This window comes from Apteryx mantelli, chromosome 16 (genome assembly GCF_036417845.1).
Source record: "Apteryx mantelli isolate bAptMan1 chromosome 16, bAptMan1.hap1, whole genome shotgun sequence".
Taxonomy (NCBI): Eukaryota; Metazoa; Chordata; class Aves; order Apterygiformes; family Apterygidae; genus Apteryx; species Apteryx mantelli.
The window spans coordinates 18,384,497-18,408,596 of NC_089993.1; the positions used below are offsets into that span (position 1 = coordinate 18,384,497).

Below are 24,100 nucleotides of genomic sequence, written 5' to 3' on the forward strand. Positions count from 1 at the left end.
CCTATGCTGGCATGCGTCCCTTCGTGCCTTCTGCTGCGCGACCCCACAGGCCGTGGCACCGCGTGACAGCGCTGGAAGGTGCGGTGTTGCCGTGGCCTTGTGGGCCGAAATTCAAGAGAGACAATTCTGGGTGAAGTTCTGGAAAACATGTTGTGGAGAGCCCCCATGCCTTGGCAGGGAGACGGGGCTGCCTGGCCTCGCGCCGCTCGGGCTCCCCTCGCTGCAGCGGTGCTCGGGAGGGGGAAAGTGCTTTTTGCAACGTCCCCGAGCGGCGCCTGTCCCCCCGCAGCCAGCCCGCAGGGTGCTGCGCTCTGCTCGGCCCGGTTATCGGGACTGCCAAGGCCCGTGCGCCGCTTCCTCATCCTGTCCCTGGAGCAGGGTAACTGTTTATATTTGGTCTCCCTGATTAGCCCGTGGAAGGCGCCTGGGGCTGCCGCATTGTTCTCCGGGAAACAATAGGGGCCGGGGCTTTTTTCCTGCCCTGGGCCGTGTTCCCTCTGGCTAAGTCCCAGGGAGGGGAGACACGCTGAGCCTGCTTCCTTTATCTGCACGAGCCGAGCGGTGAGCTACGGGGGCTGCTTTCCCCCCGCTCTCCTGCTGTTAGCCAGAGGGTTTGGATGCGTCCGTAGGGTTTTGCTCCTGATGCTGTGGGGCACAGCCGGGGCTCGGGAAGACAGTGTGGGCAGTTATATGAAATTTCCCCAAAGAGAATTGCGGGATTTCCCTGCTTACATACAGTCTGCTTGGTTTCTTTGAAACAAAAAATATATAAGTGCAAAGTGCTAGGATTCACACCTTGCATTGGCTTTTTAGCGGGAGACAGTGTAACTGCGATGGCTATTACGGGCTGGCGAGGTCCCTCCTGGGAGGGACCGCACAGCTGCCCCGCACAGCACCTGCACCCCGACAAGTCCTCCGTCCCGTCCTCCTCCTCACGGATCAGCTCAGCTCCTTCCCCATGCCCAGACACGGCACAGGCGTTTGAGAGCAGCAGTGCCTGAGGGCAGCTCATTTCTTGGGGTCATTTGGAGGTTTCCATCCATGGGAAAGACTTGCACGGCGCTGCGTTGGTGTGAGCTGCGAATCGCTCCTTGCGGAGAGAGCTGTGGCGACCCCATCGCTCCTGTGGATCACCCTTTTCCCGGTGCTGGATGGCAGGAGTGTGCTCTGGCAACAGGAAGCACGACAGATCTTTTCCGTTCATCATAAAGCGCCTGTGTCCCAGTGAAGCCTCCACCTTCCCCCCGTGCTCCTGGCAGGAAGGGCCTGAGGAGCTTTTGATGGATCCAAGCTTCCTCCAGCTGTCAGCACACCTTCCGCCCTCCTCTTCCCCTCTCCCGCCCCGCACTTTACTGGAATCAGACAACCTGAAAGCTGGTTGCGCTTGTGATTAGGAAATGCATTGGTGTTTGCTGACTGAACCTCGGGTCTTGCTTCCAATATACACAGGTACAGTTGATCTTGAGAAGTCTCCTCTTTTATGCCAGGACAAAACACCACTATCTGCTCATGCAGTGCGTCCCTCCTCGCAGACTCCCTGGAGGTTAGGTCACTGCCTTCTTCCGCCCTGAGGAAGAGGAGAAGGCTGACCTTGTCCTTCTTCCCGTGGGGCAGCTCTCGAGCAGATCTGGGAGCTATCTGGGCACCTCACAGCAGCTTGCTAGCGATACTCCCACCAGCCAAGAACGTTTCTGCTGCTGTCACCACCCTTTTCACTCTCCACTGCATCCAGCTGGTGGCTTGATCTCTGATGCTGTCCATGCCTGCGTGGCTCGCTGCGTGGGTATCGCCACCAAGGAGCTGGTCAGCAACCTCCGTGCCGACTGATAGGGTTGGACTGGGCTCCCCAGTTCCCCGCAAATCATCTCAGCTTTTGAATGAGCCTTAAAGATGGTTGCATTTGAGAGGCCACAGCAGCACAAAGGCCATCTGTCTGCCAAATGAAGGTGGAAATTGGAGTTGGGGTCCAGGCCATGTCTCTGCTCTCATTTCTTATGCTGTTCCGTATTGGAATCGGGGCTTTTTTATTTTTTTAATTTGTATCTTACCAAAAGGCAGAACTTGGACTTGAAACCAAACCTGCTGAATTCTCTTTCCCTTAGATGAGAGCTCCATGAACGGAGACCGGATAGACTGTGGGCGGAAGACACGTGTCGAGAGTGGTTACTTTTCCTTGGAGAAGACCAAGCAAGACTCGAAGCTGGAAGAACAGCAGTTGCCGCCCCCACCGAGCCCTCCCAGCCCCAGCACCCCAAACAACAGGTACAGTTATCCCAAATCGCCCTCGCAGGAGCATGCCCAGCCCTTTCCTTCCCCAGGTACCCGATCAGGCGACCGAATGATTCACAGCTTCTCTCTGAACTCCTTGGACTCGAAGAACAGTTGCCCCATGCACAAGGACTCCAACAGCAGAGATATAGCAAGGGGAGCTGAAAAATCGGGGCGCCCCCTTTCTTTTAAAGCCAGCCGGCAGTACACCACCCTGGCCGACGTTCCCAAGGCCATTAGGATCAGTAATCGTGAGGCCTTCCAGGTGGAGAGGAAACGGCTAGAGCGGAGAACCCGGGCGCGTAGCCCTGGGAGAGAAGAAGTGGCCCGGCTCTTTGGCAATGAGAGAAGGTAAGGGATGAGTGGCTAATCTCTTTCTTGCATGCTCGCGACTTCAGTTAGGTTTGGTTCACTCCTCCCTGCTGCAGCTCCGGATGGAGGAGGCGATGTTTGCAGGGCACATGAGGTGTAGCCCTTGGCTCTCCTCCCTCGGCCTGCGCACGTCGCTGCCAATCGTGTTTGGGATTCCAACGCTGCCGGAGGCGAGTGGCGTTGCTCTCCGTGGCTCGGGTGGCACTGCCCTGTGCTGCAGCTCTCCGGGGATGCCCTGCTCCCCACATGGGTGGGTTTGAAGGCATCAGTTGCCCAAAGCAAGACTGAGCCTGAGGCCAGTCCGGTTTGTTCAGCCCTCCCTTGCATTCCAGTATGCCTGGATTTAAGGGTAACTGGGAGGCCTGTCCACACCAGCTATGCAGTGAGGCATCCTTGGTAACACCAGGAGGCAAATGTTACCCTGCCTGAGACTGTTTTGAGGGCAGCCAGCCGAGACACTTGGTGGGTGAAGTTTGGCTGCCATATTTGCAAGCAAGACCACCCTCCCCCTGCCCCTTCCAGCACAGGGAGGCAGCTGGCACCATTAATTAGGTTAGTTCTCTAAACGGTGTTAGAGCTGGGGGTGTTACGCAACTGCCTAATGAGCTGAGAGAGGTTTCCAAATGTCACGGCCTTAATCTGGGAGAGGAGAGCCGGGTGCAGTGCCGAGAGAGAGCGCAGCAGGCTGCAAAACAGCTTAGCGTGCAGGAGGCTGGGGGGCAGGAGGGTGGGGAGGGCATCTGCATGCGCGCCTGCACGAAACACGAGCATGCCTGGCTTTCCCTGGGCGAGGCGAAGGATGGGCTTGACTCGCCCGGGGGGGACGCATTTGTGCAACGAGGACAGTTGAGCAAACCAGGAGACAGGCCCCGGGTGAGAGGGCTATCTGCCAGTCTGATTTTCTTGCCCTGATCTTCCTCTGGGCATGTTCTTTCTAGCCTGATTGCAGCAAGCGCTTCTAGCTCATTTCTTCGCAGCCCCTAAAGGACTGTTTTCCAGCCTGGTTTTCTTGCGCTGAAAGCTCAGAGCTGTCCTGGGAAACGCGACACAGCTTTGCGCCGACACTGTAGATTGGCAGGTGGATCCTTACGTCTGTCTACCCTGGCTCTGCCCTAGCGATAGGCAGATTAAGTGCCAGGCTGCTGTTTGGCACGAGGGAAGGATAAAGGAGCGGAAGATGGGGTTGGCTTTCTCTTTGCCTCGGGAATTCGCTCCTCTCTGGGCCTCATGAGAAGGATGCCACGCTGGTCTCCTGGCAGCCCCGTCCGCAGACGCTGGCTGCAGAAAGGCTCATAAGTCATGATTTATGAGTTGAACGTGTAGCGTGTTGGCCCAAGCGTAGGTCAGATCATGCCACTGTTGGGCCATCCCTGCCAGCACGTGTCCCCAGTGCTAGAGGATGGCTCCTTCTCCCTGTGCTGGAAACCCTTCGTTCTGGCCTGGCGTGATGTGTGCTGCGGGTATGGGGAAGCTTTGGGATCCAGCACGCTGGAGGCGGGCGGTGATGTGCTGCCGGCTGGGCTGGCCTGGGCCAGCCAAGGACAGCGAGAGGGACAGAGAGAAGCAGAGATTTACTGCAGGTAACGGGCCTGGGAGAAGAAGCTGCTGCCACACACAGTCCTCTTAATTCCGTTTCCTGCTAGTAGGTGCCTTTTCCTGGGGGAAAGTCTGTTTTTTCCTGCCCATTTGCTAGCTGGGCTCCTGAGGCTATTTGACAGGGTTTTATTGCTATATTCATATTGGCAAATATTCTTCTATGGCAGCTCAGAGCCTTTATCTGAGCGATATTACTCAAGGAAGAGGAGCAGATATGAGCCTTTGTTCTGCTCCCCAGTTCCCCCGGTTCAGCGTGGGCGCTGAACGCAACGGGTCGATTCTGAGGTTGCTGGAAATGTCTTTTCCTATTTTTTATCCTAAATGGCCTCCTGCAGTGCCATCTCAGGGCCTGCTTTGGGGAGTATCTGGCCAAGCCAGGCTCTGGTTTGACAGCCAGAGAGCAGCACTTGTCTTCCCCAGACCCTGTTGCCTGCTCAGGTCTGCCAGGGGCTGGGAAGGGGTTGTCTGACCCAGTGGAAAAGGGATTCGGCTGCGGCTGCAGCGCCCCTTCTCTCCCGTGCGTAAAGAGGCACTTGCTCGGGCCAGCTGAGCCCTGGCGCTGTTGCATTCAGGATTTTTCCCATGCCCAGCGAAGCAGCTCTGGAAGGGGAGTTGGGGGCTGGCGTTACACCGGGCACCGCAGGGTGAAGCAGCCCATAAATAGAGAGGAACCCGCACGCCTCTGGTTTCGTGCTTGAGGGGAACGCGGGATACCAATGCTGCCTGGGGGGCTCCGACCCACTGACGAGGGAGGTAGAGAAAGTGGCTACAAATACTGTATTTTACAGGATAGCTTCCTTCTGCTGCGCCGGCAGGCGTTCGAGCTGGAGGTGAACATTTTCCAAAGAACGGTTAGGGTTGATGGGAACCGCTGCTGCTTTGGGGCTGAGAAGAGAGGCTGGAGCACGGTCTCCTCTTGCCGACGGCGTGGCTGAGCCTAGTCCAGCACAGGGAAGTGGTGCTTCGAAGCAAGATTACGGCAGACAGCAGGGAAAGGGGGTCCCTGCTTGCCAAAGGGTTTGTTTGGGCTTGGCCCAGGATTGCAGCCGGTGGCTCTGGGGGAGCGAGCTCTCGGCAGGGACAGCTCGGGCTGCTCGATTTAGGGACTTGCTCGTTTGTTTTCTCCTGCAGCAATCTGCAAATTGGCCCGTGCTGAGATGAGCCAGGTTGCGTGGGCGGGAGAGGTTATGTTTCCTGGAGCCAAGGGACCTCTGTTCTCGGCGCTCAGGTGGACTTGGCCGGCGATGGGGAGACGGTTTAGCATCATACCAGAGAATTAACATTCACCGACATCCTGCTCAGCTTGGCTTGGCTGCTTTTTAAATTTGAGTTTACTTAGTCCACATAGTCTTTCCATTTTTTTTCTCCAAATTCAGGCTGTGCTCTTTGAGGTTGAGCAAATATAATAACTCACTTCCACGCTGCGGGGTCAACTTCTCCCCCTGGGTTTAACACTGTTTCTAATAATCCTTCTCGGTAACCTACTAACAAGTCCAGGAACGCTTGCCTGAAACCATTTGCGCACATGCAAACCCCAGAGACACCGAGCAGGCATCGTTCAGATTTGCCTTTCATCTATCAGCGCAACCAAACTAACTTGCTTTGATTCCTTTGGTATTTTCAACCCTTCCTCCCGTTTTCTGCTAATCAGAAATCAGTGCATGAATGTCAGGGTTGCAGATAGGAAAGAATTATATTAAACGTCTGGTGGTCCAACCTTGAGTAACGCACCTATAATCTTAACTCCCGATAAAGCTGTTTTTCAGGCTTCTTGTCCTGTTTCCTTATGTTAAGAGATCCTCTGTGACTCATGTGCAGAGCTGCGCTTGCAAACGTGCTCGTTGACCATTTACACCCGACTTCTGCTCCATGCCGCGTTCAGACGCCCAAGTTCTCGGTCTCTTCTAAGACAGGAATCAGAAGCAGTCGGAAAGCAGAGCCGCTGTTTCTGCGGAGGAGAAGGTGCTCCCGTGTTTTGGCGTGCCCGGCAGACGGGCGGTGTGCGAGTTCCCTCTGCTGGCACGCGGCAGGACGGGGCTGCGCGCCAGCTCCGGGCACCGAGCGGCGGGGCCCTGCGAGCGCTGCCCTCGCGCCAGGCAGGACCGGGGGGTCTGGGTCCGAGAAGGGTCGAGCTGTGCCTTGCCCGCTCTTGGGATGCATCCTGGTGAATCCAAGGGGGCTACTAAAGACTGCCCTGCAGTAGCCGCTGCGGAGCAAGAAGGCGCTGGAGGGGACACGTGTGATTGCCCGTGTTAACGGCTTAGGTGTGTGCCCTCCTCGCTGCCTGCGGGTTGGACGCGCCGCTGCATGGGCAGCCTGCAGCTCCCCGCGGAGGACTCAGCTTGCTGGTGGGCGAGCTGGGATTTTCTTCAAAACTGAGGGCAGCAGCCTCTAAAAACGCGGCTTTTCCCATTGCATCGGTGCTCTGGTCACGCTGGCAAGAACCTGCTGTTGAATGTGACGGATCTGTTGCAGGAGCATGGTCGGGGGTTATGAAATATTTCTAGCCTCGGTAGAGCGCAGAGCTACCTGAGATTGCTTCAAGAGTTTTCTTTCTCAAGTGCCTTCTCTGGGGTTTCGAGCCTGGGAGAGCCGTGTAAGGCTCCCTCCGAACGCTGCTCTTAGGGGGTAGAGAGGACTGACTGCTCTCCCACGAACAGGTTTTTCTTTTAAAACTATCCCCTCCATTTTTGTGTATCTTTTGGGGAAAGCCCTCTTCCTTTTCCCAACGCTCGCTGTCTTTCTTGCTGCTAAAGAATGAACGAATCCAGTAAGAATAAGCCCTTTCTTCCAATCAAAGCAAGTTGCTTTAACGATAGCTCTTGTTGGTCTGTATAGCTCTGCTCCCCCCTGCGCACCCCCCTTCACCTAACAGCCGAAACCTGCAGCTTGGGGTTAGCGGCCTGGAACAGATTAACAGCCTGCACGGAGAGCAGCTCCTCGGGACCGGCTTTGTAGGCTAGAAAGCACTAAATGGCACCGCAGCTTTCAAAATGCTTCATACCTTCCCGTCTGGAGTGTTATTTTTGTCAACACAGACCTGATGTTCGAGGGGGCCGGTTCTGGCCTCCGCGTTGCGGGGAGCTGCCTCTGCGAGCATGGGACGAGAGGAGAAGCCTCCCCCTCCCCGTCCCCCCGATACTGCTAGCCGTAACTTCTCTGAAATGTTTAGCCACTGGGGAAAACGATTCTTTCCTGTAATCCGAATGATATTAACCCTTGGGGCTGTGATTTGGTTGCAATGATTTTTTTTCCCCCTTTTCAATGACGAATTACTGGAATGATTTTGATTTTATTTTGTATGTAGATGTAGATATATAATTTCCTCTTCTGTTCATTCATTTTCCAGCCTTGTTTTCTTCCAGGTCTTGTTGCTCTCCACCTTCTCCTGCTGTGTTGCTGTGTGACGTGTCCGCCTTTACTTCGCCTGCTTCGCTACCATCTCATCTCAATCTCAAGCCGTAGAACAACCTGGTGGTGCAGCCCCTTTCATGAGAAATCAACCTGCTTTTGATTTTGTTTTATGTTTATTTTTTTTCCTGATTTGTTTTTCTTCAGGCCTTCACCTGATAGGGCACAGACAATGTTAATTCATGGACCTCTTATTCCCTCCTAAACTGAGACTCAGAGAAGGCTGGGCCAGTGCAAAAAGGGGTTGGCTGGGTTAAAAAATTGGGACTCCAAACCAGTTCCCTCTGTGCCAGTAAACAAACGACTTGGATTTACCCTCTGCAAGCTGGTTTTCGTGAACTGAGACCTCTCGTGTGAACAGAATGTCCCAGTGGGGTTTGGAGCTCTGCAGGAGCGCAGGGCTCTGTCTGCTCGTAGTCTGCAAACTGGGATACAGCGGAAGCTGAATGGATCTCCTATAAAAACATCCATCAGATCGATTTAAATTTAAAAATCAAACTCTTCCCCACCAATTCTGTCCTTTCCTCTGCAGTAGCTGGTTTGAGTGTGGGGCTCTGCAGCCTGCCTCTGAGCAGCAGTGTTCGGGTCCCCGGCCCGGCAGGGGCATGTCGTGTGTTCAGGCTGTTTGTCTTATCTATGGAATTTGGTGCAAATGTTAGTTTAAAACTCAACACGTCATGTTTTTGAGTCCTAACCTGCTGCTGGTTTTTGTGGGAAGTGTTAAAAATGCTTTTGGATAACCTGTTTCCCCTCCTGTGGTTGCTGTTGTGATTTTCACGTACTTTAGAGGCTCACGTAAGGAAGCAGCCCCAATTTTAGATGCTGCATGTAGGGGTCCAAATTCTGTGTCCAGAACCCATCTGGATTTAACTTTTTAGGGAGACTCGAAATTGGGATTTAAACTTCACAGCTTGATGCTCAGCTGGTGTCTGTGCTGTTGGGGGGTGTTATTGCATGTTCCCAGGTTGCGATTAGAGACCAGAGGTTGATGCTTGTCCCACCCCCCTGGGCACACAAACCTCGGCACCACCAGGTGCTTTGAAAATGCCAACATTTCCTCCCCTGTGGGTCAGCAAACAGCTTTTCACGATGAAGTGGCGCTTTTTATTCCTCCTGCAAGGGCCTGTGGTTTGCTAATCCGTGAGAGCATCCCTTTGGGGTTTGGTCTGGGATCGGCTCCTGCTCCATCCACGTTTTCTTCGTGGTTTCCTCTGTCCACTGAGGCAGCAGTGGCAGCGTATGACGGGTGGCCGAGACTATGTCTGAGGGCCGTGCTGCCGTGAAGGGTCAGTCGTGCTCCCTGCTGTTGAAGGGGATGCTCTGCTGGGCCTGCCGGGTTGCTCCTAATGCCTGGATGCACTCCCATGTGCTCCTAACTCCATGCAGTCCGACCAAAGTTCTCAGTGCGGGGCTGGGTTTTTGCGGGATGGGGGCTGCAGGGTGAGCCGGAGCCACCCGTTGTCTCTGCACCCCGGGTTGTTCTGTCGTTTCTGTTCTGTGCCGTGAGGCGGCTGTCGGTGAGCTGCAGCCTTAGAGAGTGAAGGCAAAGCTTAAGCCAAAGCTGTTTAAAAATCCCTGATTCTGAAATGACCGTAAAATTTACAAGTAAAATGATATCGCTGATTTTGCAAGGGCTTCCTAGATATTTAAGAAGATAGTGTGTATGGAGCTGAGTAGTCTGGGTTTTTCCCCCTTTTTGGCCCCAGGTAAAATGCTGCACGTCAGATTGGGGTGTTTTGCCCCGGTTTTGTGCACCCTTGAGCTTGCAAGGAAACTGGGCCTAAAAGCCAGGTGTACGTGGGTGCTGGGTTGAGCAATGCTGCAGAGATCTCACTGCCCCAACCTCGGACAGCCTGAACTTTGTGGGATTGTGCAGTTCGGTGCAGTTGCTGTTCTTGTGTTTAAGCTGGCTCTGGTTTCCCCTTTCTCTGTGTTTTCCAGGCGATCCCAAGTAATTGAAAAATTCGAGGCATTAGATATTGAGAACGCAGAGCACATGGAAACGAGTGTGTCAGCAGGCACTGCCCTTTCGAGTGAGACGCGGCAGGGCAGGAGCGAGAAGAGGGTTTTCCCTAGGAAACGGGTAAGCTCCGCAGCTGCTGTCGGGTCCTGCAGAGGGTTGTTGGAGGATGCGGTGTGAGGGGGCACCCGGGATCTAGCCCGGCCATCCACCAGCCCAGGATTTAACTCTGATCGTCCCTGGGTGGAGCACGGGATCAGGAGTCGTAGGCAGGCGCGCGCACCAGCCAGATCGCTGTCTGTGCCCGTCCCGCGCAGGTTTGCAGCTTGCTGCTCAGCTTCCTTGACCCAGCTGTCTGTCAGAGTGGAAAACGTCTTTTTTCCCCTTCCTCCAGCATAGAAAGAGGGAAACTTTGGGTGGCATGGCAGGAAACATTAATATGACATAAAGTAACAGAAGAAACAGGGGTCTTGAGAGTCCCATTTGCTCTTGGATGTATCGGGAACCAGTTAAATTTTGAGAGGCCCTGAAAAATGTGTTTTAAATGAAATCACACTTGTTCCGAGCCTAAGCGATGCCCCTTACCTATGTGGATTTTTATATTGTGAATCAAGAGAATGGGACTTGCTGTCCTAGTTACTGAACTGATCGGGGCTAATGCTTTTTATACAGGACTTCACTTCCGAAGCTGCAGCTGTGGGCTCCATCCTGGATGCATCTGCTTCTCCTCTATCTCCGCACCGTCGAGCAAAATCACTGGATAGAAGGTCCACAGAGTCCTCTATGACGGTGAGCTGCCAAGGTTGTTTATTCCGCCAGGGATAAAAGGAGGGAGCACTCCTTTCTCTCACTGTGCCCTCCCCACTCGCTGACCGGGGCTGCAGCAGAGCATTTGTAGCTGAACTGTAGGTCAGTGCAGTTTCCTGGATCCTCTCCACTCTCTGGACTGAGACCAAGTGCTGGTTCATGGCTGATGCATTTTTGGATAGCAGTTCACACTTGGCTTGTTAAGGAGAGCTAACATGTGGCCTAATTTTCTTATGACGATTCCCTAATGCTTATGTAGTTGCAAGTTGGTGTCAGTGGAAGGAGGTCTCAGAGGAAGGTTTGAACCCGACATCCTGAGTTTTCTTCCGTTTGCGTATTTCAAATGCTCACCAGACCTGGAGGCAAATAATGCAAAATAAACATGAATTGCTCTCCTCTCGCTTGCTGCCATTCTGTAGGAACAAAATAAATACGCTTGCTAATCTCTCAAAGCGATTACATAGCCATTGTAAATACAGGCTGCGTTTTTAGTCAATGGAGTGCTTCTATTGAAGGACTTCTCAGAAAAATGCACTGGCTTAGTATTTCTCTAGCAGCCATTAATGTAGATTTGTACATCTACAACAATGACTTTAAAATTCTTGGTGATAATACAAAGACACGAGAAGTGCATATTAAGTGACAATGCTCATCATCTAATGAAGGCAAAAAAAATCATGCAGTCAGTGGGAAATGTACTTTTTCCTTGCATTAAATACTGCTTTATTGTGCTACTCCTGCTGTAAAAGTTAAAACGTATGAAAAAATTGAATGCCTGCTGACTTGTGACTGTGATTGCAAGAGTCTCCCCTGCCCGTAGGGTTACCTGGATCAGCTCAGATCAGTTATCCTTCGGGATAAAGGCTGAGGCAGAGTTAATCCTGTGGCTCTGTGGCTTACTGCAGAGCTGTAGTTTGAGTTATGTGGATGAGAGCTTCGTCTGTTTTTGTTTTCTAACATCAACACCCTCCGGCAGTGCTGGTCGCAGCCCTTTCCGTCCTTCAGCCTCTCTCACTGCCCATTTGACTCTTTTCAGGCTCAGCTTCTTTGGGCAAAAGCCCGCACTTTCTGGGCCCTCCTGAGTACTCAGAATAAAGCAAATGGATTTCTGAGAAACGTGTATGAGAAACCTGCTCAGTCTGGGCGCTTCTGTAATGTCTTCCTGCAGCCCAGTTTGAAACCTGTGCTCATACTACCATGTTAGCAGTAGCTTTCCTCTCTGGCTGCTTTTAAACCTTTACTTAAATTTTAAGGAAACTAAGAGTAGTTTGCGTGCTGCTAATCAGGGATTTACCTGCTTTTATAGAAGATTCTTACCCTCTGTTTTTTCTCCGTTGGTAAATAGCAAGCCCTTGAGCAACTGTAATACTTTCACTCCTTCTGTTTTCCTTCTCTGCAAAATGCATGGTTGGGAGCCAGTTATTTTTGGACCCGAGATGTAGATCCTTTGCTTGAAGCAAGAGAGGCTCTCCAGCTCTCTGCAGATAGGACTGCCTGTGAAGCTCCCCCTTAGAGGAAAGGGTTTACACAGGACCCGGATTCCTGGGAGCATGATCCCACCTGCACCTTGGCAGAGGAGAAGCAGAAAGATTGTGGTAGCACTCTCTCAGGGTAAATTAGGTCTGAAATGAAGATACGCAGCGCTCATAGCCTGCTTCGGAGATGGGCATAGCCCTTGCAAATGTAGTTTTCTGTACAGTTTGAACATCACTTATCACTGCCTCTTCAGCAGGTACCTGTTAGGCTTGGTGGTTTTGTTGCGTGCAGTCACATCAGGGCCAGTGCTGGCCATTGCTGCTCAGTCTGGAATCTGCCTGCTTTCTCCTCTGCTTCTCTAGTGATCCGGGAAGAGCAGGCTGGTATTTTCCCTGGGGTTTTTGTGGAGCTGGGCTGGGTTCCCACCAGCGTGGGAACACTCAAATGTAGGATGTGCTGGCCCATTGCATAGATTTGATTGAATAAGCTTCCAGTCCCCGATTTTTCATGGCTTCCTTAGTTCTAGCCAGTAGATTTGTGCTGCTTCATTGCAAACGCAGTCTTCTCTCCTTTTCCTCCTCCTTTCTCAGCTGCTCTCTTTGCTTCAGACCTACTGCTGTGAGGTTTCAAAGCCAGATGCTTGGCAGTATCAATTTCACAGCAGCAGGCTGTGATGTCCCAAACCCAGCGGATGGCTACAGCACATGTAGCAGCCGGAGGAGCTCGGCCTCAAGGGAGCTGACATCCTTCACTATGCACTATCCAGACTTGGGGGTGAAAGGATAGCCGGAGTTATCCCTACACTGTGTGGACTGCTTTTCTCTTAGCTTCAGCCTCCTGATGCACCCACTCTGGAGGAAGTCTCACCAGGTGTCATTGGGGCGGGGAGATGCTGCGATCCCCTGAATTTCCAGGCCGTGTATATAGGAACTCAGCCTCGTTTTGAATCCTGCAGCCTTGCATGAAATAACACATAGTTTTTGCTTCTTAATAAATAACAGAGGCACTAAAGTGTCTGCAGTCTTGCCAATACCTTGCTTCTCCTTTCTGTATAATGCTGGTGTAATGGTAGGAAATGACAAAGAAAATGCTAGGATGGGGACAGCCTGAATAAACCCTACACCAGGGTCTCTTTACCTCCTGGGAGCCAACATTTAACCTCCATGCAGTATAATGATCCAATTTAACTGGTGCTGGTTTCTTTTGTGGCTACGCTGTATTTTATCAAATTGCTGCTGCTGTCTGTTTCCTGGATGGAATCGGACCCCAGCACTTCATCCGAGCAATGATTGCCTCTCTCTCGCCTCTTCTTGCAGCCTGACCTACTGAACTTCAAGAAGGGCTGGTTGACGAAGCAGTATGAGGACGGGCAGGTGAGTCTGGGAGGAAGCTCTCCCCTCGGGTCGGTCCTGAACGCTGTGGTCAGTCCCAGCTTCTAGCAGCTCCCGCCCACCTGTATCATCCAGACGGGTTGAGAAGAGCCTGGGGCCTTGGCGAACTCTGCCTGCAGACATAGATTTCTGTATCGCGGCTGCAAATGGTCCTGGAGAATAGCTTGTTCGTGGCATGGAAAACTGAAAAGGATTATTTCATCCGTCTGGTTCTTGGGGCAGTGCTCAGTCAAAACTGTGATCAGCCCTTCTCTCTGATCAACGGAGAGCCTGTGTTTCCAGGGTTTTCAACGCTGCTGCAGGCCTTCCGCGGTGGCAGCTGCACAGAGACAAAGAGCCCGAGTGCCATGTCTTAATTAATGGCAAAGGCACAATGAGGGCAGTGTGCAGCGTTTCGAGCCTCTTCTTAACGTCGCATGTGCAGGCCCCGCACGAGGCTGCTCTCAGCATTAATGAAGCTGCGCTGTCTTTGCAGGGCAGATCAATATTGGGCCAGTGCTGCAGATGGGAGAAAACAGATGTAGGCGCTTGGGCAGAACCGCTGGAGGGAATTTGTACGAATCCAAAGCCAGACAACAATGGCTGTGTGTGAGCCCTGTGCAAGCAGTGTTTGTGTTGGACCGGGAGTAGCTGGTGCTCTGTCCTGTGGCAGTTTCAAGGCCCCGCATCTGGATATCATATAATGGGTTTCTAGGGAGTCAGGACAGCTTGGATAGTAGCACTGGTTTCGTGTTCCCATTCTCTATTAGTCTCATCTCCCTTGCGACCCAGCAACCTCTTTGGCATCAGTAATGAGGCTCAGATAAGGCTCCCTGAGCGCTGGGGAAACAAAACCGAGAAGTAAAAAATGTCTCTGTCGTGGCACTAACGGAAGCATCAGCTGCCGCTTTGCTCGTGTCCCTTCCCAGAGGGGAAAGCGCTCCCGTATCAGAGCCTGGAGCCTGGCACCAACGCTGAGCCCGGCGCGAGCGCCAGCGCTGTCTGCATGCGGTTCCTTCCCTGGAAAGGTTTCCTTCACTCCCGCTCAGCCCGTCCGCGGGGAAGGCAAGAGGGTGCCCAGCACGTGGCTGGCGTGGGAGCTCTGGGAGCGCTGTGGCCCGGGCTCCAGGTACTCACTGGTCCTTTGGCTCCTTGTGAGCATGTCCATAGGCAGCCAGAGGGTAAATTAGCTGCTGGGGTGAGGGCTGTATTGATTTATAGCTCCCTCGGATATGCCTGCCTCACACGGGGAGTATGCAGAAGGCATACTTGTAGAGAACGAGTGCCAGGAATGGGCTCCAGCTCAATTTCTAGGTACTGCAGATAAAACATGAACATTTTATTGCTTTTTCTTCTAAAAAAAAAGAAAAAAGGCCACTCTAAGGCTTAAAGTGCAGCCACTAAAAGCATCGTTTTGCCAGTGGAGCTAATGGGAAGGGCTCCGAAGGCCCCGGTGGCTCTCACAGTCTGTGTTACCGTCACACGCACGGGGTTAACGCCTGCTGGGGATGCTGCGCTCCCTCAGCTCGTCTGTTTAGCAGGCATCAGTGCTCGAGCAAAGCTGGAGTCCCGGCGGTGGAAACCACATCCTTGTCTCACCGCAGGGTTCCTTGCGTTACGGCTCGTTCCGCTCTTCCCTTTCCCCTGGGAAAGCCAGAGGCCTCTCCATGAAAACTGTCCTCAGCAGAGCACAGGGCGAGAGGGGAGAGGAGAGCCTGAAAGCTGCTCCGCGGAGCGGGGACTGCCTGCTTGCCCCCGCTCGGGTGGTCTGTGGCGAGCTGTCACAGCTCTCCGGCAGCGGAGGAGCAGGCTGGTAACAGCCTCGTGTTGGTTGTTTCCTAGTGGAAGAAACACTGGTTTGTGCTGACGGATCAGAGCCTGCGATACTACAGGGATTCAGTGGCGGAGGAGGTAGGTGTCTCCTCTTCGGAGCTAAACCCTGCCTGTTCTGCATTCGGATAAGGTCCAAACCTCTCTAGCCGGCTCCCAGAGCCGTGTGCCAGCCATCCGGGTGGGCTCTGTCGAGTCCCGGTGGGCTTGTGGGGATACCTGCAAAAAAGAGAGAACGGCGAGAAATCAGGAAAGGGCACAGTGAGGAGAACTGGGGGCTCCTGCTCCCAGACGTAGGGGATTAAGCAAATATCAGGGTTGGAGGCAGACCAGGGTGGGTCAGTTATCTTCCCAGATGCCAAGGGCTTTTGCCGGGCCTGGAGCATCACTTTTCAGGGCTCTGGGCATCTTGGGGATCTGCTCTGTGTCTCTCCATGAGTCTCACGATGCTGAGGGCTTTTGGCATCTCACCAAACCCTACACAGCACCTCTCCTGCAAGTTTGTACTCTGCTTTTTATTTGCAAAGCGTTAGGAGTTATAATAAATACCGCTTCCTTCCCTCTGCAGGCAGCTGACCTGGATGGAGAAATCGATTTATCTACATGCTACGATGTTACTGAGTACCCGGTTCAGCGAAACTACGGCTTCCAGATCCACGTAAGAAAACCATGGGGAGGAGGGCCAGTCCAGCTGCGGGGCAGGTGGAAGCGTGGTTGCGCACGTGGTGGTCTGCCTCTGGCAGCCTTCGGAGCTGGGCGAACCAGACTGCTCTTGTTGTGCAGCTGGCTGGGGATGCTAGTCCATGGGAAAGGAAATATCTTCCCAACCACCTAAAAGAGGCCACCCCATGTCCTGAACCATGTGTTTGAGAGCTGTTGCCTTGTGCTCCAGGGAGCTGGGTTTGGTTTACAGAAACGGAGGGGGAAAGGGCAGGTTTTTGTCTCAGCTGCCTGTTGAAGTCTCAGGGACTCAGGTGTTCAGCTCCAGCAAAATCAGTTTGGTTACTGAGAAATCTTGATTCCCACCTTGAGCTGCTGCAGGGAGTGGGGGCTGCGGCTGGATTCGCTCTCCAGGCAGTGGGCGAGCGGGACTGCCTCCCCAAGCAGCTGTCGCGGCTGGGCGAGGGGTGCGGGTCAGCTCTGCGTGGTGTCCGGCGGGGCAGGAAGGTGCTGGTCAGCGTGGTTGGCCATACTGAGCCGGTCTTCTCCTTTCCCTAGACTAAAGAAGGGGAATTCACCCTCTCTGCTATGACGTCTGGAATTCGCCGGAACTGGATTCAGACCATCATGAAGCATGTTCGCCCCACCACCGCTCCAGATGTAACGAGGTAAAGAGGGGGAAAAGCTGGAGGCTAGATGGGACTCCCAGTTTAGCGGCCCCCAACAGTTGTGTGGTTTGCAATGCAAGAATAACCCTTTCCTTATTCCCTTTCTTTCCTCTTTCTGAGTCTGTTCCTGGAAGCTCCTGCTCTTTCTCATATCCCTGTATCTGGGCTTAATTTGGAAACACTTTGTGGGGTTGCTGATATGTTGAGTTACTCTTTTGTGTTCAGATTTCAAAGAGGGTTGAAAATATGGCTTTAATTTGTGCATAGGAATATGAAATACTGTTCCTTTATCAAGGCTCCTCTGGATTCCCACCAGGTATTGTGAAACCACTTGGATTCAGTTACTCTGGGTTCCCCCTTTCCTCTGGCTACTGTTCAGCAAGAGCTGCCTGTCCCCTCCATGGGTCACATCAGCACAAGCCCAGGGTTAAATTAGAAGCTGTTTGGCTCTGATGTGTTGTAAACTCCAGCCAGCAAAGAGTCTTCCTCCTCTTTTGATCTTCTGGATAGCTGCAGCAGCTCCTTCCCTTATGCTTCAGTAATATTAGCATCTTCTACTGCCTTCAGTGCCAGAGGAAGGGAACCACCCAATTCATAGAGTACCTTCTGCGAGCGCTTGCGGCTATGGGCAAAGGGTATTTGACCTTCTCACAGCTAGCTGTGTCAGCCACACTTGTATGGGCCGCCTGTTACAGACTTAATGGACACAGCCACACGATTAACTCCGTCTCCTGTCCTTACCGTAGCTGCAACAAGCAGATCTTGGCTGTATTTGTCCCAGCATTGATGGAATGGCTCTTTTCACCCAGTGCTGTTTAACTGGAGATGCTCCAGTCTCTCCTTCCCTTTCCTGCTTTACACTCGAACGCCGTTTCCCAGCCCTGCCCAAGCTCTCTGGTGGATCTCTCATGGGTCTCCAGGAAGCCGCCTCTTTCCTCACTCCTGTGTATGTTTGATTTCCATGCAATCCCAGGAAAAACTTCTCTTTGAAACTATCCGTGCTGAAGCCCAGGTTGGAAAACTGTGTTCTCTCCTGTATTAACGTTTTGTGGTTTGTATATCTTGTGATTCACTGCATGCTCCTCCTTTTCTGCACTTCGGATGGGAAGTCCTGCAGTTTTCATTTATTTTTCTTTCTTTTCTTTTTTTCCTTTTTTCTTTTCTTTTAAATAAAAGCCAGAAAGAAGGGAAGAAGCAAGCTGGTCTTGACACTTGATTTCCCCACACTGGTATCTTCCGATGTGAATAGATATGAAGGTGAAGACCAAGGAAATTTGAGGGGACTTCTCAGCCTTTATAGAGCCATGTATATTTATAGGCTACCAAGTTACTGTACCACAGCAGTCCTGTGCTCACTGGCTTTGCATCTACTCCTAGCCCATGTGAAGTGTTTTGACTTGACTTAACCTAGCGAAAGGGTCCAAGTGCAGGTACCTGTTGGGTAGTAACTTGTTAAGCTGCATAAATAGATCATGAATCTGAATCCTAAGCTGGGGAAGAGGGAGTCATAGGTGCACTTCTGTCATTTTTCACTGAGCTGATTTTAGAAGGGACGAATGTGGGTTAGAGTCCCGTGTGGGTTAGTCACGTCACTGAAGAGCTGTCATTATGAACTGGAACGAGTGTCCAGAGAGTGACAACAGGGTTCTGTTCACAAGGTGCTTTTCACACCCCTTTGCTGCTGTGCGTGTCAGTGCACTGGGTAACCCAACCTGTCCAGCATAGCTTTGGACACGTCATTAACATCCTCAGCCTGGGAAACGGCTTGTGGACAGGGATTCTGGAAAGCCAGAGGACAGAATGCCAAAGGCTTGCGAGGGAAGGATGGCAAATCTTTCATCCTGAGTATCCGTATGGTGTGTGTCGGGGGTGAGAAGCCTAACGTGAGCTAACGGGGGAGATGAGGACCTGGCGCCATGCTGGGGCAGACGGTGTGCGTGGAGGGTGACGATGTCGACTCTGTCCCCGGGAGCCAGTCTGACGCCTCACGCTCACTCCATCCTCCTTGGTGTCTCCTGTTAACCCGCTGTGATGTCTCTACCAAGACAAGCACACATTTTCTCTGTTACTTAAGTCCTAACTACTGTTTATACTGTAGCATGTGTCAACTCCCCGGTGGTGGTAGGTGCTGTACTGATCCCTTCCCCATAAAGTACCATGCAATCTGCAGAGGCACTAATTACCCTGTGCTAACGATGACTGTGCAAATAAAAAGTATCCACAAGAAGGAAGGTGACTGCTTCAGTACTGGGTGCTTATTTAGCTCTCCAGTCTCGATTAGGCTGAGTGCCCCCATGCTCCTAGTGGCAATTGCTTGCAGCCTTCATGTGCTTCTTGCGCTCTGTGGCAGGACTCTCGATGCAGAGTGTGTGCTACTCACACAGCCAACCCTATGAAAAAATCTTTGTGCTGCCTGACCTGTAAATATCATTGCAAAGCAAAGACCTCTCACATAATGCGAGTTCATTTGTCTGAACTGGAGGAGATGAGAAATACTTGAGCAGAGTTAATAGCCATGGGGCACTTTTGTGAGATGAGATGAAATGAAAAGCTTTGGGTCAGTCTTTTGAGTCTCTTAATTCAGTTCCCAGTGCCCCCCTCTGCTAGTTGACTCACATCCCATGCCCTCTGGGAATCTGCAAAGGAGAAATAAGCTAGCAGGAGATGTTACCTCTGCAAATGCTGAGATTCTACCACGTGGTATTTAGAGCAACATTATTTCTGGCTTCCAACAATGTACCGGGGCCCCAGGACTCCTTTTCTTCCTCTCTTCTCCATTTTAAAACTCCATCTCATCACTGTTTCACTTATTTAAAATGCAGCTGTAATCTCTAACTGCCTCCAGATTGAATGCCTGGCTGTAAGTGTGCTTTGGAATCGTGCAATATCTCCCAATGGTTGAGGAGTGAGGAGGTTTCATTGTGTTGCCTTTGGGTTTATTTTATTAGCTGCAAGTGACAGAGCTGAAGAAAGAATTATCTCCAAGCTGGTTTTAGCCTGTAACTGCCAGAGTTTCTTGAAACTCAGCTCTGCTGAGTCTGTGGTTTGACCATGGATGAAAGTGCATCGGAAGATACTAGCACTGGAACCATGCAGAGTCATCTGTTCTGCTCCATTCTTTGTTTCGGGCGTATGCACATATATGAAGTTTTTGGCTGGGGGAGTTGGGTTTTGCTATAAATTCTGGAGGAGAATCCATTCTGCTGCTGCTCCCTGTAAATAACAGCAGCCTTCATGCATGTAGTCCCATGGTTCAGGACCACGTTAATATTGATTTGCCTGCAACGAAAGGCCCGTAGAACTGCTTTCTGGCTCTTTTCACTGTGCCCTTCTAGAAAGCTTGTCAAAGCTGCGCTGAAGTCTTGAGCCCAGGGGGATGCTGTCATTTGGAAAGGCAGTAGTGGAAGTGGAGAGAGCCAAGAATCAGCCTGAACAGCAGGGCTGTGATTGAAGAGGCTTGTGAAAGGAGGCAGCTTTTGGGGATCTGATAACAGAGAAGTTTCAGCAAATGCCTCACTTTCCCTCAGGACAGGATTCCTCTGTGAAGTTCACATATTGCTATTTTCTTTTTTAGTTTTGATCTGCATGTTATAAGGCTGGCATGTCTACGTTTAATAAGCTAATACTACATTACGGATTATCCATAGGTTGGAAACTTCCTTCCCCTATTAACTTTCCCTGCTTGACAGTATGTCTTCCCTCTCAACCCGCCATGCTCTAACTCAGCACTAAAAGTCGTTCCTTGCTTGAGAAATTGGCATTATCAGTGACTTTTGCTGTATTCTGAATAACTCTTGCTCTCCTTGCTGCGCCAATGACTGCATATCTAAGAATATGCAGCCCCCCTTCCCACCATGTCTCCCACTGCCACCAGCAAGGGTGTTTTCCCTTGGGGAGATCTGTGCTTTCAGTACAGATAGTGGCACGGAGAAGTTTTTGAACCATTAACACCCAGACTTTGCCAAGCTCAAGGAAAAACGTACCCCTGTTACCAAAGACCTCTGAGAACTGCTCTGTGCCTTCCCGTGCTTCTTCCTCCTCCCCGCTGAGCGCTAGCCTGGGCGCTCCTTGCCTCCTGGAAGCCACGGCCCAGCAGCTCTGAAGCCAGACTGACTTTGATGGGACCAGTAGCAACCTCCCAGTGAACACGTGACTATGGCCTTGTCGACGGACGTGTGTGCATGGAGCCTAGCGGCTAGGGAGGCAGATCGGCGGGGTGGGGAACGAGCTCAGGTGAACCGTGGAAGAGGTGTCATAGCCCGTTCACATCCACAGCGGAGGTTCTTGCTTGGTGGTTGCTGCTTGGCTGTAGCCCCGTGGGCTGGTACTCGATCTGCAGTCACTGGCCCCGTGGCGGCAGCGGAGGAAACAGGCTTGGATGAGCAAAGGAGACAGCGGTGCTCTCTGGTGGGTCCGGGCGGGAGCGTTGGACCAGCGGTGAGACACCGGAGCCAGGGAGCCGTGCGGGGCCGCTTGCATCCTGGCTTGTGCACACCCGCTGCACAGGCGGCACAGAGCGCTTCCCTCCGTAGGGATGCAGCCTGGCACTGAATTCACGCCTTGGGCAATTGGGAGAAGGAGAGGAATAGCTCCTACACGACGTGCAGACCTCGCAAGAGGCTTGGTTGGTGTTGGGAGATGGACGGGTAGGGAGGCATGTGGCAGTTGCTTGGGCTTCGAGCAGCCCCTTTTCACCCGACTGAAGCAGCAGCTCTTTGAGGCATGCGTGGGAGAGCATGATGGTCTTGAGCACTGTGTGATGCTTCCCTTCATCCTCTCTCTGTCCCTGTAGCTCCTTGCCGGAAGAGAAAAGCAAAACGAGCTCTTCCTTTGAGACTAGCCCGAAGCCGAGCGAGAAGCCAGACGCAGACCAAGTCGAGATGGATCCGGAGCAGAAGCGGAGCCGTGCCCGGGAGCGCAGGCGAGAAGGACGGTCCAAGACCTTTGACTGGGCTGAATTTCGCCCCATCCAGCAAGCCCTGGCGCAGGAGCGAGCAAACGCTTCAGACTCCTCAAAGAACAGCACTGCCGCCTTCCCCAAGGACACCGGCGCTTCGGACGCAGACCCGGGAGAGCTGGAGAGGGAGCGGGCCCGCCGGAGGGAGGAGAGGCGCAAGCGCTTTGAGATGATCGATGCTGTCGACGGGGCAGGGCCGGAGGAAGCATTAAGGATGGAGGTGGACAGGATCCCGGGCCTGCCCATCACCGCGGATATCAAACCGCAGAACGTTCACGTGGAGATCGAGCAGCGCTGGCACCAGGTGGAGACGACCCCTCTGCGGGAGGAGAAGCAGATCCCCATCGCTCCCCTGCACCTCGCCGCCTCGGAGGACCAGGACGAGGGGCTTGCAAAGCAGCACTTAACTGCGCTGCTGGAGAAGGAGGTAAAATGGGATGCGCAGGGGAGTGGGTGAGGGTGCCATAGCAGCTGAGATGGCCTTCAGTTTACTGAGTGACTGTAAGACGTCTGAGCAGAGGCCTAAGAAGCTGCATTTATTCATGTTTCATAATAACAATGAATGTGGATGCTGTCAGGTCTCCTGGGGACCTGGCAGGGAACAGGTCTGTGTCCCTGCCATTTCCAATGGAATCGACTGCATCTTTCATGTTTCCCCCATTGCTGAAAGGACGGTTGTTGCAATGGTGGTATTTGACTATCCCTAGCCAATCCAGCCGGTACGGAGCAGAGACTGTTTTTGTTAGTTGTTAGCAAGCCTTCCTCTGGTGAGATGAGCACAATTAATGTGTATTAACCAGACTGTAAATTTAAGCTCATAATTCTGTGCGTCTCTGTGTCTGTAGAGATTTGTGTGTGTAAGTATGTCTACAAAACTATAAACTGGCTTGAGTGTCAGTGTAGCTCACGCCACAAAGGTTCCCTTTTTGTGGAGCCTACAATAAACAATCTTAAGATTTTAGGAGAAGAAGAGAGGAAACTCAGCTCATTTGAATGAGGTCTATGCCTGGGAAAACAAAGATTGTTGTTAGTCAGGATTAAGATGCATTAGCAGGAATGAAAGGGGTGCAGGCTTGGAGTAACCAGGAGTATGGCCAGCATGAACCAGGATGGGATTTGCCTGGGTCATGACTGGCACTAGCTGGTGCCATTTGTCCTTCACTGCAGTGAGCTTTACAAATTAAAATAATGCATAACTTAGTTCTTTCAGGGAGGGATTTTGCCTGGCAAAATAGGATTCAGATCCCAGAGCAGAGAAAAGCAGCAGTGCAGTCAAAAGCCCTGTTCATTCTGCCGTACGTTGCTTTGAGCTGCTTTCTCCTGATGGCTGTTCCCCTGCCAGTTCCTTGGACTTTGTCTCTTTTCATATTCCACCAGTTGGAGCAGAAGCAGAAGGAGGCCTTGGAGCTCCTGGAGCAGAACCGGCACCTGCAGGACCAGCTGAAAGTGGCGCTGGGCCGGGAACAGAGCGCCCGGGAGGGCTACGTGTTGCAGGTAGGAGAGCAAGAAAGAGAGAGAAATCTGGCTTTCTCTGCACCTGAAAGGGAACCTGTTGGGCTTCAGTCCAGGGTGTTCATGAATGCATCCTGGTTAAAGCGGAAATGTGCAAAATGGAGTGGGTTCCAAGAGATTTGAACCACCTGTAAATATTGGTAATTCTCTAGCCTTATAAGGATCATCTGTTTAACAAAACCTCTGGTCTGGGATCCAGTAGAGAACTCTCCTATGAGTGGTCACAGCTACTCTGAGACAGAAGGTAACATTACCTACTGGCTTCCCTGAGGGAAAACAAAACACAGCCGTAGGAGATAGGACCTCAGCAAAGTGCACTTGACATCAGTGTTGCATCACATACTGTGTTTGCCTGTGCAACAGCTCTGCTTCCCCCTGTCATTATCCTAGACGTTCCTGTCAGGCAGTGGGGTGGACAGAAGGCGTCCTAAACATCTTGTAGTCCAGCGTTAGCTCCTGGCCAGGATGTTCGTGTGGCTGTTACATGGGCAAACACAGCACATGCAGGTGTATCTACAATGAGAGTGTGAACTGTGCCGTGACAACCGGGCCGTTCTGGCAGAGCACTTTGGGGGTTTGTTCTGTTAAAAGGTGCCTTTCCTAAGCGAGGCCTGGAAGTGTGGTCTGGAGATTCTGGCAAAAGAGGCAGGAGCATCTCTTGGAAAACCTTTCCTCCCCACCTCCAAAAAGTAGATATTTAGCTAGCACTTCCTCTGATAGCATCTGTGCCCCAAAGAAGGCATGAAGCCTGTGGGGCTGCTTCTGGCTGCTTTAGCAAGTATGTAGCCCTCTTTTGTGCAGCCGTAGTGTTTTGACCTGCTCAAATCTATTTGGTCAAACTGGCTCTGGACCAAAGTGGACTTGCATGGCTGTACTCTGTGCTCCCACGGCAGAGAACCTGGTGTTGACACTGAACCTTGTGTCTGTATTTCTCAAGGGAGAAACTTCCTCTGAAGAAACTGCAAAGGCGGTGGAACTGACCCAAGCAGGGAGGCATATTGCCTTCTTTACCAGCAATCTCCTTGGAGGAGTTACTTATTAATGCTTTTATCAGTATATCCAGAGACCCCCAAGCTGACAGTGCTTGCTTGGAGGAGTGGTATTTTCACTTTGATGACTTTGGAAGAGGGAGAAAGTCCTTGGGATCCAAAACCAGAAAATGACATGGATCTAGCAAATAAGTCAGTGCTAGAGACAGCACCGGCAGCTGCAG

General features: G+C 52.2%; 1 protein-coding gene across 1 annotated transcript in view; it reads left to right on the plus strand.

The window, feature by feature from the left end:
• The window catches only part of MPRIP (myosin phosphatase Rho interacting protein), a 109,077-nt gene that overhangs the window by 61,109 nt on the left and 23,868 nt on the right, over window positions 1-24,100 (plus strand). Inside the window, exons 7-15 of the mRNA XM_067306190.1 lie at window positions 2,103-2,619; window positions 9,589-9,730; window positions 10,280-10,396; window positions 13,207-13,263; window positions 15,103-15,171; window positions 15,659-15,748; window positions 16,309-16,418; window positions 21,211-21,802; window positions 22,753-22,869. Coding sequence (XP_067162291.1) covers window positions 2,103-2,619; window positions 9,589-9,730; window positions 10,280-10,396; window positions 13,207-13,263; window positions 15,103-15,171; window positions 15,659-15,748; window positions 16,309-16,418; window positions 21,211-21,802; window positions 22,753-22,869 — 1,811 coding nt within the window. The remainder of the gene's footprint in view (window positions 1-2,102; window positions 2,620-9,588; window positions 9,731-10,279; window positions 10,397-13,206; window positions 13,264-15,102; window positions 15,172-15,658; window positions 15,749-16,308; window positions 16,419-21,210; window positions 21,803-22,752; window positions 22,870-24,100) is intronic.